Source organism: Ctenopharyngodon idella, chromosome 7 (genome assembly GCF_019924925.1).
Source record: "Ctenopharyngodon idella isolate HZGC_01 chromosome 7, HZGC01, whole genome shotgun sequence".
NCBI lineage: Eukaryota > Metazoa > Chordata > Actinopteri > Cypriniformes > Xenocyprididae > Ctenopharyngodon > Ctenopharyngodon idella.
In genome coordinates, this window is record NC_067226.1 from 50,698,835 (window position 1) to 50,715,428 (window position 16,594).

At 35.4% G+C, this 16,594-nt stretch overlaps 1 protein-coding gene across 4 annotated transcripts in view; it reads left to right on the forward strand.

The window, feature by feature from the left end:
• LOC127515946 (C-type mannose receptor 2-like) overlaps positions 1-16,310 on the forward strand; it is a 177,283-nt gene extending 160,973 nt beyond the window's left edge. For 2 of the 4 annotated variants that reach the window (XM_051900137.1, XM_051900136.1), the window contains exons 2-5: positions 11,952-11,990; positions 12,083-12,439; positions 15,052-15,396; positions 15,562-16,291. In XM_051900137.1, the coding sequence (XP_051756097.1) occupies positions 11,954-11,990; positions 12,083-12,439; positions 15,052-15,396; positions 15,562-15,926 (1,104 nt within the window). In that variant the 5' untranslated portion in view covers positions 11,952-11,953 and the 3' untranslated portion in view covers positions 15,927-16,291. Of the gene's footprint in view, positions 1-11,688; positions 11,781-11,951; positions 11,991-12,082; positions 12,440-15,051; positions 15,397-15,561 lie in introns of those variants that run through there. The other 2 variants (XM_051900135.1, XM_051900138.1) reach the window with 2 other exon arrangements.
• Positions 16,311-16,594: the final 284 nt, after the last annotated feature.

Here is a 16,594-nt window from a genome sequence, read left to right on the forward strand (position 1 = left end):
CAAGTAATTATATTATTATATATATAAATATATATTAAGCATCTTTGGAAAATTGATTTATGATGCATTTCAAATAATATGATGTTGAAATCCTTGGGAATTCCAGTAGTCTATTAAAATTAATGTATCATGTAATGGACAACAGCCTTTTAAGTAGCATAACCTTTTACAAGTAAAACTGAACAACATATTAATTTTAAGTATGCTTATGGCAATACTTAATAATAGTTGACAAATGTTTATAATACATTATAAGTTGGTACATTGTAAATGTTAAAAATGTTTTTCAAAATATCTTTCTTTTGAAAAAATTTTAAATTCTAAATATATAAATATTTGAAATATATTGCAGTAGGCCTACACATGGTTATAAAGTACATTTAAACCCACTAAAAGCTTAATCATTTTGCTATGTTCTTAAAGTACACATAAAATATACTTTAAGTAAGAGTAACATAAGTATGTTTTCTGTAAATACACTAATTCACTAAAAGTATGCTTGTGTTTAGCATATTTCTTAAAAGTGTAATTAAGCATATACTTATAAGTACTTCTAGTATATTTTTTCAGAAATGTATTAAAATGCAATTCAGTATATTTTTAATGCCCTTCAAATAAGCATGTTGTGAATACAAATGTATTATTAACATACTACTTGCATTTCAAGTATATTTTTAATACATTTAATACTACATCTTTTTCACCTGGGTGAGCTATTGAGCAACACCTCTGTAACATGGTGCATCTCCTGCAGAGCTCTAAATGAATCGCAAGATAAGAACGACACTTCCCTACAGGACTGACACAAAATGAGCCATGATGAACAGTGCAACTATAAGGCAGAAGAAGAAAGCTCTTCAAGTGTTATCAAAGAATGACATTGGGAGAGTGGAAGATGTAAACTGCTGAAAGGGCGGGGTTGACCTCATTGCTATGGATGATGTCAACAAGATTACTAACTATGGACACAGTGATTGGCTGATAGAGAAGGGGTCTCTGTCTGTGATTTAATCATAGAAATATTGTAGAAAGAGGTATCATGTTGCCATATTCAAATAAAGGGTTTTAAATAAAAATGTTGCCTTGTTCAAATAAAAATTTTAAAATGTAGGCTAAGTGTCATATGTTCAGGTAATTGTCAGCCTCTTACAAGAGAGAGATTGCAGAGTTCAAGTGACAAATTATGTTTTATAAACAAAGTTCAGGAGGAGCACGTTCAAATGGTCCATATAATCAGCTCAGAAGGAGGCATATATACACACAGTCGACTCATCTAGTTACCTTGACAGTTTTCAGCATCCCTCCACCACCCTGACTCCTCTCTCTCGGCTGGTTCCTATTCCCAGGATACGGAGGAATAACTCTGGGTTTGGGCTAAATTCAATTCAATTCAATTCACATTTATTTGTATAGCGCTTTTCACGATACATATCGTTTCAAAGCAGCTTTACAGAGAAAGCATATCAACATTACAATTTGGAGACTGCAGTTAGCTAATAATGTAATAATTTAGGCGATTAACATACAATCACTGTTAGGAATGTAATTGGAGGTAGAAGCAAAGAGCTCCTGGAAAAATGAATTACATATTAACAATAATTAGGATTTATAGAATGTGAATGTGCGTGTTGATCCAGATGTTGCATCTTCTGAAGTCATCGCAGGAGTTGGCGCCGTCTCTTCCAAAGTTTTAGTCATCTGAGGTCTTCTTAAGAGGCTGGATCCAAACTGAAACTGATGTACTCTCTAGTCACCTCGGGACGGGCGTCCCGAGGTAAAACAGAAAAGCAAATGGAGAATAATTAGCATAGCTGCTGTTCATAACATTAAGCAAAGATAGTCATGTGCAATTGATCTGATATGAGATGGATTATGTGAATGCTTGGCTGAAGAGATGTGTCTTTAATCTAGATTTAAACTGGGTGCCGAACATTATCAGGAAGGCTATTCCAGAGTTTAGGAGCCAAATGTGAAAACGCTCTCCCTCCTTTAGAGGACTTAGCTATCCTAGGTACAACCAGAAGTCCAGAGTTTTGTGATCTTAAAGAGCGTGAAGGATTGTAGGGCGATAGAAGATCGGTTAAGTACACAGGAGCTAAACCACTTAGAGCCTTATAGGTCATTAGCAGTACTTTATAATCGATACGGAACTTAATAGGTAACCAGTGAAGAGATGATAAAATTGGTGTTATATGATCATATTTTCTTGACCTGGTAAGAACTCTAGCAGCTGCATTTTGTACCAATTGTATCTTGTTTATTGAGGAAGCAGGGCAACCAGCTAGTAATGCATTACAGTAATCTAGTCTAGACGTCATGAAAGCATGAACTAACTTTTCTGCATCTGAAACAGATAACATATTCCGTATCTTAGCAATGTTTCTGAGGTGGAAGAAGGCTGTTTTTGTAACATATGAAATATGATTTTCAAAGGACAAGTTGCTGTCTAATATAACACCCAGGTCTTTAACTGTCGAGGATGGAGTAACAGTACATCCTTCTAAATGCAAATTGTAGTCTGAGAGATTCTGTGTACAGGTTCTTGGCCCAATAAGTAATACTTCAGTCTTATCTGAATTTAATAGAAGAAAATTACTAGTCATCCAATGTTTTACTTCTTTAACACACTCTGTCAGATTGGATAATTTAGAGTTTTCATCTGGTTGTGTTGAAATATATAATTGAGTATCATCGGCATAGCAGTGGAAACTAATTCCATGTCTTCTTATAATATTACCAAGTGGCAGCATGTATATTGAAAATAGCAGAGGGCCTAACACAGATCCTTGAGGCACTCCATAATTTACTATTGTTATCTTAGATTTTTCCCCGTTTAAATAAACAAAATTGTGACGGTCTGATAGATACGACCTAAACCACCGTAATGCCTGTCCCAACCACCGTAATGCCTGTAAATTCCGAGCTCGGAGCCCTTGATCCCCTCAGACAGCCCGCCAAATATGCTTTTATTTTACTCTTTTATTTTATTTGATCACTGGTAAGTGTGAACTCTTGAAAACAACTGCCACAGCTAATCGGACAATACTTACTTATTTTATTATTATTTTTAAATCATCATGGATTTGTCCGCTGTGTCCGTTGACGCCTCCCCGCCGGAAGTATAAAAGGCGATGTCACATCCGTTTTCGAGAGGGCTGGGCTGTGTTTGTGTGTGTGTGTGTGTGCGTGTGTGTGCGCCAGTAGTAAATATACTACGACATGTGTCAAAAAATGATTGATTGCGACCTTTGACCTTTGACATGACCTTTGCCCCTCCCCCATGGGACCACCCAAATATTACCCCATCCCCCCATAGTTGACCGCTGTATGAACTCCATGACCTTGGGGTTATGGAATTTAAATGGTGGTTGACCTTTGACATGGGTTATGAATATGTCCATTGATTCTTTGCATTTTTGAAACATCTGTGGTATTGACCTGTGGGTCATTTGTAGGGTGGAACAAATGGATGATTTTTGAACTTTAACACCATATTTGAAGTCCTGATGGTGATTTATGAACTTTCGGGGTCACACATGAGCAGATGTGTGACAGCATCCGCATTCCGGCACATGCTCTAACTGAGAGCATTTCTTCCTATGTTGATTATTTCATTAAACTTTTTGTATCTACTTTGTCATCTTATGTAAGAGATTCTGTGGACTTTGATTCATTATATGGTGTTGACTTTCCTGTTGATGATGCCCTTCTCGCTACTTTTGATGTTCAGAGTTTATATGCTAACATGCCTCATACTGATGGTTTACTGGCTCTAGAACACTTTTTAAAACGAACATCTGTGGAGGTAAAACCAAGTACTGCATGCTCATTGGATCTAGCAAGTATTGTCTTGGTTAATAATTTTGATTTATGAACTTTCGGGGTCACACATGAGCAGATGTGTGACAGCATCCGCATTCCGGCACATACTCTAATCTTCCTGTGTAAGCAACAAAAATAAGATTTTAATGAAGAAACAGTTGGCTCAAAATAACAAAAGAATAAACATGGTATATTTTATAAAATAGATAAAACACAGATAAAAGATAAATCACACACACACACACACACACACACGTACACGTACACGTACACATACATTTAAAAAAAGTGAAAAACATTCACATCTCCAAAATATTATAACACGCTGAATAATGACAGTTACTAAATTTACTGAGACTGATTATTATAGTTAAATAAAAACCTGGAAAAAACAATGTCCATTGGGTTAACAATAATCCATTGGGTTAATTATCTCCTCCCATCTATCACAGTAAACGTTTTTCATTTTTATATTCTCAGAACATCATTTAATATAAATTATAATTTAAAAAGGTGTTTTGCAAATGGGAGATACATTTTGGTAGTTAAAAAAAAAAAAAAAAAAAAAAAATTACATATATATATATATATATATATATATATATATATATAAACATTTTGCTTTTAGTTTATACTGAAATCTAAAAATCTCTCACTGACTCTCTCTCTCTCTTTCTCTCTCTCACACACACACACACACACACACACACACACACACACATTTCAAAAGAGAAAAACATTCTGTTCTTTGAATGAAGATGGTAATAAATAAAAGTATAATAATGTTAATAATAACAAACAGTTACTAAGCCAAAATTATTCACCAGTTATCACTGTAAAGCTGCTTTGACACAATCTGCACTGTAAAAAGCGCTATATAAATAAAGGGGACTTGACTTGACTAAATTTACTGAAACCAATTATTATAGTTTTAGTTAAATGAAAATATAAAATTTCTTACTTGTTGATGTCCTTAACATGAAATGGCTTACAAACTATCTCATTGTCTCTCCAAGTGACTTGCAACAATGCATGATAGTCACAGAGACAGAAGGGGAGAACGCAGGTCAGCGGGGGTGGATGACACAATATTTTGTTCAAGCTAACCTTTATTTTCAAAGCATAAATGTAAAAGTTTAAATGACATCTTTTAAAATTAAACATTCATTCAAATTAAATCAAATCTTTAACATTTTATTTATCAGTGTATGTGTAAAAATGTATGGGTCTCACAAGCCATCTCTCACATTGTGTAACATTTTCAATAATTCAGTATGAAAATCACCAAGCATTTTCAGAGAGAAACAATGATTTCATTCAGAACCTATGATGCCTCAGGTTAGTTCTATAAAAGAAACTTATCTCTATTTTAAATTGAAATGATTCTAAATATTAATAATATAAAATGTTACTAAAAAATTATTTAAACAATTTAAATATAGGCTAAATTAATATATAAATTAAAAATAAATATATTTTTAAAAAAATCTTACATTTTCAGAGAGCCAAAGTAGGTCCTTTTGCAAAATGATAATAAATAAGTAAAAATGAAACAAAAAGTATTAATAAAATAAAATCATTCATAAAACGCCCCCAGATCCTCCCAGGAACAAACTCCAATGTAAATGAGAAATGGCAGGGTGGAGTCAGACAGATGAGTCTGTTGAGTCACAATGTATGTTAAGACAGCTAACTCCATTCCAGAGTGAATGTTTTTGTACTAAATTTATTTCAAAGCACAATCTTAAAAGTTTAAAATAGTCTTTTAAAATTAAAATATTGTTTAAATTAAATCTTTAAAGATTTAATAAAAAATCAAATATTCTTCTTAGAAGTCTACAGTATCAGGATAACATCTGATGCCAATGGTAGAAATTATATTGCTTAAATTTAACCTAAAGTGTACTTTTTATTAAACAACATCTGTTCAAAAACCTGTACATAGTCATCTTAGATCTTATTTCTCAAAGATTCAAGCAAAAGGGTTAGGGTTAAGTTTTTGAGAAAACAGCATGTTAAAAACAGCATGGTAACTAGAAATATTTAATTTGAATTGATTTAAAAAAAAAAAAAAAAAAAAAAAAATCCAAACATGAAGGTGTCTGTGTGTTTGACTACTCATAGATGCAACTCGCACGTCCCCGTAAAAACGAGAACACTTAACTTTGCTATTATTTAGCTTAAGTTGCATCTTTAACAAAATCACTATGCATTTTCAGAGAGGGATCCTCAACAATCATTAATGATGGCCTCAGGATATAGGCTGATGAGGTGATTTACAGATCAGTCACTTCTCTGTGCTGAGGCTGTCTGTTGCCACTTACTGACCCCCAACAATTTTGTAGTCAAGTAGTCATTTATTTCAACTGTGTTAATTTCAAAACAGCATTTTTCAATAGAGTGAATCTACACATCCGAGGTCTTTCAGAGACATGACTTCAGGATCAGTGGGTCTCTTGAGAATATTTAATTGTGCTTAAAAAGATCAGGCCAAATCCCCTACATGATAATGTCCACATCAGACTCTGTACTTGAAAATATCTTTGCTGTTAAATATGTTTAAAAAAACCTCACATGTAAACTTACATTTTTTTTTAAGGTGACGCATGTCTCATAGATCTATATGATTTACTTTTCTTATTTCTATAGTTTCAATTCCTAATAAATGTAAAGTAAACCAAAAGAATAATGCTGACAAATGTTCACTGCAATGTTTTTAACAAATAGGGATGACCTTATTCCAAACAGTTCCTTACACAATGAAACCATTAAGGATAGCCAAAGGCTCATGACAATGGGTGAAAACACATTACTATGTAAGATAGTTTTACCAAAAATCAAATACTGTATTACATTTAAAAAAAAAAAAAAAAAAAAAAAAAAAAAGAAAAAAAAGATAATATTGTTTTAAAGTTTAAATAAAAAGTTAAAAGCCAGCGTATCTTCATACCATGTCTTCTGACACAATTTTTGCTTTATAAAATTCGTGGTTGTTATTTCTAGGTTCATGCTACCATTATCAGCCTGTTAAATATGAAGTTAATACATGATGAAACAAGAGAATCATGTTACCAAATTCTTTTGACACAATGTTTTTAAGAAATATGTTTTTGTTTGCTTGTTTTTAAATACAACTAAACCAGATAACACAATGTTTTTCTTTTGACAGAGTATTAGATTTTCCCCAGTGGTGTTGGAACAGGACTTATTTAAAAGTTTTGGTCATTTTCAACATGTATTATACATTATTTGTACGTTAGTATCAAGGGTCCACACCATGATTGAAGGTTTTAGTAATGCTTTAGATCAGAATCCAGATTTTAGCAACCAACATGACATTAAATAGTTGTACCAGTGTACAAGTGTGTCTCAACTGTTTATAACAATTTTTTTAGATTATTATTTTTCACTCAAATAAACAGATATTGAATATAGCTTACTGACATTGCTTTTTCACCTACAGATAAAAGCCAAATATTTTCTATGTAGAAATTATGTGAACACACAACTCAATGATAATATTTTATACAGTTATGATATTTTCAGAAATTCAAAGGCCGCAGTTACAAAGAAAATAAATCGATAGTTCTTGTAGTGCAATTATCCATCTCTTCGATGGGGGTTTGCATGAAGCATCGACACAAAAAGTAAGTCTGGTTGTTTGTGCTTGAAACGATTACGACTGAGACATATCTAACCATTGCGCTGAAAGCTATGATTTTCATTCAGTTTGAGGAGGGTAAACAAAGTTACACACTGTAGTAAAGTTATAGATACATCTCAAACATGATCTTTGTACAATTTTGTACAAATTAAGTGAACACAATATATTCGCACATCTAAATTCAAGAGACCTAGTAACTAAGAAAGCAGCGACATTATGTAAGAAAAGTGTCATACTGCATGCAGAAGTCCACTCCTGATCTATTGTGATAGGCATTTGTACCCCCTTCACTGGTCTTAGTCACATTATAAAGACTATCAAGATCACTGGTAGCATTTTATTTGTCGGTCTGTATATGTTTTTAGCCAAATACTCCTCTCAGGTTGCTGTCAGTGTAAGTTTTTGCAAATCATCACATGTGTGATGAACACAGACCATTCATTTAAGCATCTTTTTAGATGTATGACTGAACTTTTGACTAACAATTCATTTCTTTCAACATCCCAGCATGACGTTAAAGAATACGTGTACATATTATAGTACAGAGTTGTGTTAGAGTCTATGCCACGCTGTTGTAATGCAAGCTCGTTTGAGAACTATAGCATTGCATACCCTTGTAAAGAAGAAATTCAAACAATCATTATACAGGTATGATACGTACACAATTTACCATGTGTGTACGACATATAAGATACATTTAGCTATAATGTAAACATAATACAGAAAACCTCTCTTCTGATCTATTGCAAAAGATTGTAAATGATATTTTTTTCCACTATCAGTCTATCACCCTGCTTACAATTTTTGTTAATGTATCATTTGTTAATTTTGTTAAAATGCAGTTTTAGATGAAGACTGCTCTCTGAGTTTGTTCAAACATACAGCTACTATTTATGAAAATTAATGAAAACATGAGAGATGTAGTACTGATGTTCTTTTTGATGTTCTGATGTCGTCTTTCTGGTCTGTCTGCGGTCACAAGACACATAATGTGCTTTAAACAAGTCTTGCCGTTTTTCTGGTACATTCTGTTACATACTATCGCACTTAGTTACAGCGTGTTACAGTTGTGAAAAAATATTGTCTCTGTACTCTAAACAAGACTTCAATAAAAAGTAACTTGATTAGTTATTTTAAGTGAAAGGTTAGTTGATTCAGGCCGTTTTACGATCAAAATTGTTAAACATCTCTTAATTTTTAATATATGCTCCTGCTTAAATATTACTTGTTTTCATTTACAAAGAGGTCAGACAAAATATCTTATATATATCAAAATATCTATATATATTCATAAATAACTATGATAGTGTTACAGGTCCTACGTACAGTCGGGTGTCTGTAGGAGAGAGAGCAAGAGATGATTAGGTTGGCACTCAAGACGTCCTCTGTCGTTAATAAAAAGTTTCGGCGTCATTTAGACAAGCTCTGTAACTGTATTCGTAAATACATTGAAATAACTGTAACCATACAAATATCGGCTATGAATAACTAAAACAAAGCCTAACAACATACACACATGACTCTAACTCTTTCACAAACCAGACTGACCCCAGGTAAGGATACCTCAAAAACCCAACTCGCAATAGTTAGATATCTTGACTTTATCCGCATGTTTAGGGGCACTACCGTTCTTGTCCTCATACATTTTATGGTTCTTTGATTTTATTCACATTTTTTTTTTTTTGAAACACAGTGTTTTAACATCTATATTCTTTTTTCGTCTGTAATTGTAATTTTGAGCGTAATTGTTTTCCATCACCGTTTTACCCATTCCATCTTGTCAGAAAATCAATGTTTTCTACACATTTAGGTGTAATGTGATGTTGAAATTGCACTCTCACTGTTCTCTGCATCTCTTTTTTCATACCATTTAATTGATTTAATAAAATGGAGGTGTAACCATACTCTTACTCATTTTTTATTCCGCCTATCCCGCCTTCACTAATCGATAACGAATTGTGATTGAAAGCATGCAGTTCGCAATGTGTGTGTTGTCATCATTAATTTTGAAGTATTTCCACACCTCTGAGGCTGACAGTGTTTCTGCTGTTGCCGCCGGTGTCTCTGTGCACGGAAAATTCTGTCAGTTACGTCCCTATGGTTATGTCACGCGAGGTATCGGTCTTTGGTATCGGGGGTATTTTTACGAGTACGAGCACAAGTACATGAGCTTGGTATCGGCCCGGTGCATCCCTAACCTCCTGTCTGTCCTCTGGAGTCAACATTTTTAGTGATTTAAATTTGGGACAGAGAAAGGTGGCGACCTTGTGAGTGGGAGTTAGGACCATCTTCTCATCAAGCAGACTGGATGCGCGAGCACGGAGTCTGACTATGTATGATGGATCTCCAGACTTGGGCTCACAGTGTCTCTTAAGTTTGAAAAACCAGAGCAGCACCATGTGAACTGTCGAGTATTTTTCTCCTTCCAGCTCGTTAATGGCTAATTTGAAGAGAGTGAGGAATTCAATCAAGTGCACGAGCTGGTCTTGATGATGCCCTCCATTCGATGCAGCTGGCCTTTGTCATCCAGGAGCTGTCTGATGTCACTGTACTGTTTCAGTATAGATTCCAGCATGTCGACTTCACTGTTCCATCGAGCTTCACATTCGTGAATCACAGTGTGCGCTAAACTTGCAACAGCTCCTGTTCTCTTCAGAAATGTCACCAGGCTTTTGCACTTATCTAACATTTCCACCACCTCTTTGATGCCTTCTGGTGCATTCCTCTCACTGAACGTGTGTCTCAACACCGTGTTCAGTATGTGTGCGGAGCACGGGACCCAGTGGTAGGTCCGAAGTGCAGCCTTTATGTTCTGGTCACTGACAAACATGATTTTGTCTGCTGATATTCCATAACTGGTTATTTGGTTATGGATATTTTAGATGACTGTCAAATTCCACTGTTGCCAGAATGCGACTCTCCAGACTCCACTTCTCGGTGATGTAGTGACATGTAAGGACTGTATGTGCCCTCTTGATAAATTCGTCTGTCCACATATCTGTGGTAACAGCAATCCCACTGTATTCCACAACTTTCTGGATGACCTCTGACAGTTTTTCTTTATCAGCGGCAGTCTGGTGCTTTGCCCTGTCACAAACAGTTTGGCGATGTGGTATGACAGCATCAGCATCAACTGCACCGTACTGGCTCCGATGTTTATTAGTGTTTGGGCCACTTGGAGGAATCCTTTGCCAGAGACAACATCGAAGGGGTGTAACCTAGATTTAACTTCTATTGGTAATTTTTTGCTGTCCTGACGGACATAAGAACTTAAAGTGTTCATCTGACTTGACTGGTTTAACACACACATGATCTTAATGCAGCAGCAGTGGGCGTGAACAGCTGGTGATGTAAACAGGAAATCATCTGTAGGTTATAGTGTCTCATTTAACAACACTCGCTTCGACCTTCATGGACTTTGAGGACGCAGCCTCTGAACTGAGACACAGTTATAGTGTAACTATCCTGTTGTTGCAATAAAACTAACAGATGAATAAGACTGGATGAATTATGAAATATGACTAGAACAAAAACACTCACTGTTTATCCTGTTTCACGTCAGAGATGTAAATATTGTCCAGACTGAACGTCTACATGTGATGTGGAGATAAGAAAATGAGTGATGAGGATGTGTTTACGTGCAAATGTGTTCAAAGAAACTGTAAACAGCAGGAGTCAGAAATGAAACAAAATAAGAATTTTCACAAAGAGACAAATTCTAAAAAATGTAACAGTTTTAATGTCTGTGTTCCAGCCAATCACAATCAAGTATTTAGAGGAAATAAGACTGAAACAGCAGCAGCAGAAGATGATGTTATTATTTCAGTGGGATAATGAGAGTCCAACAACCTTCCATCAACTGTCTAGCTACCCATATTCTTTAAAATATCTTCTTTTGTGTTCAACAGAAATAATACATTCATACAGATTTGGAAGCACTTGAGGGTGAGTAATTGATGACAATATTTTCATTTTTGGGTGAACAATCCCTTTAATGCAGGCTGAGTCTTGATCTCATCTCTGTTGTGAATGTCTCCTCACCACCACTAGGGGTCTCTGCGCTCAGAAGAAATATGAGAGCAAAAAAAGTTTTTCTCCCTTTCTATATGCAAATAAGGGGAAAGAGTTGGACTAATACACAACTATAGGGGAAGTGAATATGATATGGGGGTTTTCAGAGTAATAAACAAATGATGTGATGATGAATGAGGGATGAGAGCAGATATAATGATCACACTGTTTAAAGCTGCAGACAGAAACATCAGACTCAGGACAGAAACACACGACCTCTAAAGTAAGAACAACTCACATGTTCATTCTTCAAACACAACTAGACTTTGAGATGTTAATATTGTCTGAATGATTGTGAATTGTGTTGTTCTGCTATTTTTTAAATTACATGATCATGTTTTATTTCAAGATGAATATGGGATTATCTGAGTTTTTCAATGTGTTTCTTCCTCAGAAATGGAGCAAACTCTATATTTCATTCTTCTTCTCATTGGTGAGTGTGTTTGTTGTTTTATTTATGGTTTATAGTTTCATCAGGTTTGACTCTGTTATGAAAAGCATTAAATCAAACCCTCTCTTTCACAGCTCTCTGCTCCGTATCTGAATGTGTTCAGCGTCAGTATCACTTTATAAACGTGATGAAGACCTGGACTGAAGCTCAGAGATACTGCAGAGAGAATTACACAGATCTGGCCACCGTTGACAACATGAACGACATGAACGAGCTGAACAAGAGTGTGAATGATGGACATGTCTGGATTGGGCTGCAGAAGACGGGTGTTGATAAATGGCAGTGGTCTTCAGGTGATCCTGTGCTCTATCTGAACTGGGGATCTGGACAACCTGATGGCAGAGATGAGTGTGTTATGATGAGAAATGGACAATGGCATGATTTCCCATGTAGTAACAGCCTGACTTTCATCTGCAGTTCATCTAACAACAGTAAGTTCAGTTTCCTACAATGACAACAAACATTATTTATAGAAAGATACACTGTATACTGTACAACATTTTAATGCAATATTAAATTCTGATACTTTTTAATCTGGTCATAAATATATATTTGTCCACTTTCAACTTCTGTGTAGAAAATAAACCGATATTGAGCGAATGTTGATCTTTTGTTGTTGATAACTGTGGGAATCTGACATTAGAGATCATAGAGAATTATATTTTTCTGTAAAATTTATACTGTAAATGATAAATTCAAAAATATCAAACCATTGTTTTGACCAACATAACTTATAATAAATTCTAATAAATTAATGAACGCATAAAATTTTAAAATATAATAGACATAAAAGAACTTGCTCCATCTTGATATTTATGAACAAAATAGAATTATTGTGTTACTGTAAAAATTATGTGTGAGATCGACTTAAACAAAACATATGATAACAATATTACACATGATATTTGAGTAGTTTTTATAGCTTGATTTCTGTAATGGAATCTAGATGAATAAATCATGTAAAATCTCCTAAATTATTTAGTCTATGATACAATGATTACAATATTTTTAGTGCTTCTTTATTTTAATTTGACTCTCAGTTTTGATTTTGAGTGAATATAAACTGTTTGTATTTGACTTTGAGTCGTGTTGTTCAATTAAAAGACTGTATTCTGCACAGAACAAGTAGAAACACACTTGTTACTGTACTTACATTAGCAAAGATATTGATCAAAACAACAAGCTTCATAGTATTAGTACATGCAGTTATTCACAACTGAACCATAATCTCTACTCTTCTGAACAATAATGATCAAAACTTCAATAACAGAAACTCTTTCAAACGTCAAACATAACTGAACATTAAACATTAACCACACACACACACACACACACACACACACACACGCACACACACACACAAATACACACACACACACACACACACACGCACACACACACAAAAAAATACACACACAAATACACACACACACACACACACACACACACGCACACACACACAAAAAAATACACACACACATACACACAAATACACACACACACACACACACACATTTAGAGACTAATTTAAATGTGTAATTTATTTGCATTAGCATATATTAATATAAACATTTAAATATATATATTTTTTTACATTTAAAGTAATTTGCATTAGCATATTTAAAAAGTATGATTTAATACATTTAAATATGTTAATGGGAGTGAATTTAAATGTATAATTATAAAAACTTTGAAGACAAACTTTAATTTGTCTTGAAAAAGCCTCGCCAGAAAGTTTGAAATAGTTTTAAAATCTTGAAGTTTGAAGCTTTTCAGTTTAAAATAGTTTAAGTTTTAGTTTGAATGGATGAATCGATACAGACAGACAGACAGACAGGGTTAGGGTGCTCAGGGTGGTTGCTAGGGTGTTGTTATGTGGTTGCTAGGGTACTCTGAGTGGTTGTGAGGGTTTTGCTATGTGGTTGCTAAGGTACTTGGGTGGTTGCTATGGTTTTTCCTATGTGGTTGCTAAGGTACTTGGGGTGGTTGCTATGGTTTTGCTATGTGGTTGCTAAGGTACTTGGGTTTGTTGCTAAGGTGTTACTATGTGGTTGCTAGGGTACTTGGGGTGGTTGCTATGGTTTTGCTATGTGGTTGCTAGGGTACTTGGGGTGGTTGCTATGGTTTTGCTATGTGGTTTGTAAGGTACTTGGGGTGGTTACTATGGTTTTTCTATGCAGTTGCTAAGGTATTTTGGGTGGTTGCTATGGTTTTGCTATACGGTTGCTAAGATACTTGGGGTGGTTGCTATGTGGTTGCTAGGGTAGTCTGGGTGATTGCTAGGGTGTTGCTATGCAGTTGCTAAGGTACACTGAGTGGTTGCTATGGTTTTTCCTATGTGGTTGCTAAGGTACTTGGGGTGGTTGCTATGGTTTTGCTATGTGGTTGCTAAGGTACTTGGGTTTGTTGCTAAGGTGTTACTATGTGGTTGCTAGGGTACTTGGGGTGGTTGCTATGGTTTTGCTATGTGGTTGCTAGGGTACTTGGGGTGGTTGCTATGGTTTTGCTATGTGGTTTGTAAGGTACTTGGGGTGGTTGCTATGGTTTTTCCTATGTGGTTGCTAAGGTACTTGGGGTGGTTGCTATGGTTTTGCTATGTGGTTGCTAAGGTACTTGGGGTGGTTGCTATGGTTTTGCTATGTGGTTGCTAGGGTACTTGGGGTGGTTGCTAAGGTGGTGCTATGTGGTTGCTAGGGTAGTCTGGGTGATTACTAGGGTGTTGCTATGCAGTTGCTAAGGTACACTGAGTGGTTGCTAAAGTGTTGCTATGTAGTTGCTAAGGAATTCAGGGTGGTTGCTATGCTGTCACTATGCGGTTGCAAGGGTATTCTGGGTAGTTGCTAGGGTTGTTGGTAGGCTGTTGCTAGAGTACTCAGGTGTACTCCTGAATATTTAATATATCATCAGCTGTAGAAACAGTCTTTGAATGACACGTGTTTCTGATGTTTCCACTGCTGCTCTTATTCACATCCAAACCATAAAGCAGCATAAGAATAATGAACAAACTGATTCATGAATCTGTTTCCATTTGTTTTTCTTAAAGTGAACACAGGACTCGTCTTTGTCAATCAGACGATGAATTGGAGAGACGCTCAGAGTTACTGCAGACAGAATCACATTGATCTGGTCAGTGTGAGGAACCAGAATGAGAGTCAACAGCTTCAGAAGTTCATCAGTGATAGTCTCATATCTGGTGATGTCTGGATCGGTCTGTTCAGAGACTCATGGCAGTGGTCAGATCAGAGTAACTCCTTATTCAGATACTGGAATACTGGTGAACCTGATAATGCTGGAGGAAATCAAAACTGTGTAGAGATTTATCCGAACGCTCAGGGACAATGGAATGACGCCCCTTGCAGCGAACAATATCCTTTTGTGTGTCATGAAGGTGAGCAGATCCTCACAAAACACACACAATCCATCCATCACCTCCAGATATCTTAAAGTTCACACTACATGTCTGACATGACAAATTCCTCCACAGTGTTTGTTCTGCATGTTGTTTTTGATCAGTCTCTCTCTAGTTTCTGCTTGTGGTTTGTTTTGTGTCCAGATAAACTGATTCTGATCAAAGAGAATCTGACGTGGTCTGAAGCTCTGAGATACTGCAGACAGAATCATGTGGATCTGGTCTCGGTTCATTCAGAAGAGATTCAGCGTGAGGTGATGAATGTGGTTAAACAGGCGTCTACTGAGGTGGTGTGGTTGGGTTTACACAACTACTGCAGCATGAACATGTGGCTCTGGTTGAGCGGAGAGATCGTGTGCTATCAGAACTGGGCTCCAGGGAACGGAACGACACCGGAAGACTGCCGCCTCGAGAAGAGAAAAGGAGCAGTTCAGTCTGGAGGAGATCAGCGCTGGATCAGCCTTCCTGAAACTCACAAACTCAACTTCATCTGCAGAAATGATGAGTGAAAAGACACGTGTTTGTGTGTTTACTTACATTCACTGTTTTTATTCTCCATTATTTTTCTTATTTACTTGTTTGATTTGTTCTTTAATAATTTCTGAGTGAATCTACTAATTGTGTTTTAAAAGTCTGTTTTATTTCTGTATGTTAATGATCATGACATAATGTGATCTTATCAAAGTTTTCTAACATTAATGTTTAATATTCTTTAGATGTCTAAAATAGTAACACAATATATGTCTGATTTAAGAATCTCTTTGTATATCTGGTGTGTTTATGTGTCTGTATGTTTTCACTAATATTATCTATATCAATAAAACTTTGAGCAGCAGATGTTAAGAATAATATTATTTGTGTCTCAGCAGAATGAAATCTGGTTTATTGGAAAGGCAGAAGTGAAGTGATGTCACAATGAACTGTCAATTAAATCTAACAAATATGTAAAATTTATATTTGATTGTTGATGTGTTTGGATGATATTTAGGATATGTTGTCACTTACAAAAAATCCAAATTTCAGCTTCCTGGAATAAATTAAATGTGTGAATCTTTGGGTAGAAAGATTTGATTCATGATTCAAGAGCGATTTTTGCAAATTCAGAATGATTCGATTCAAGATGATTCACAATGAGATTCAATTAAATTTAAACACCTTTGACAATAAGACTCACACA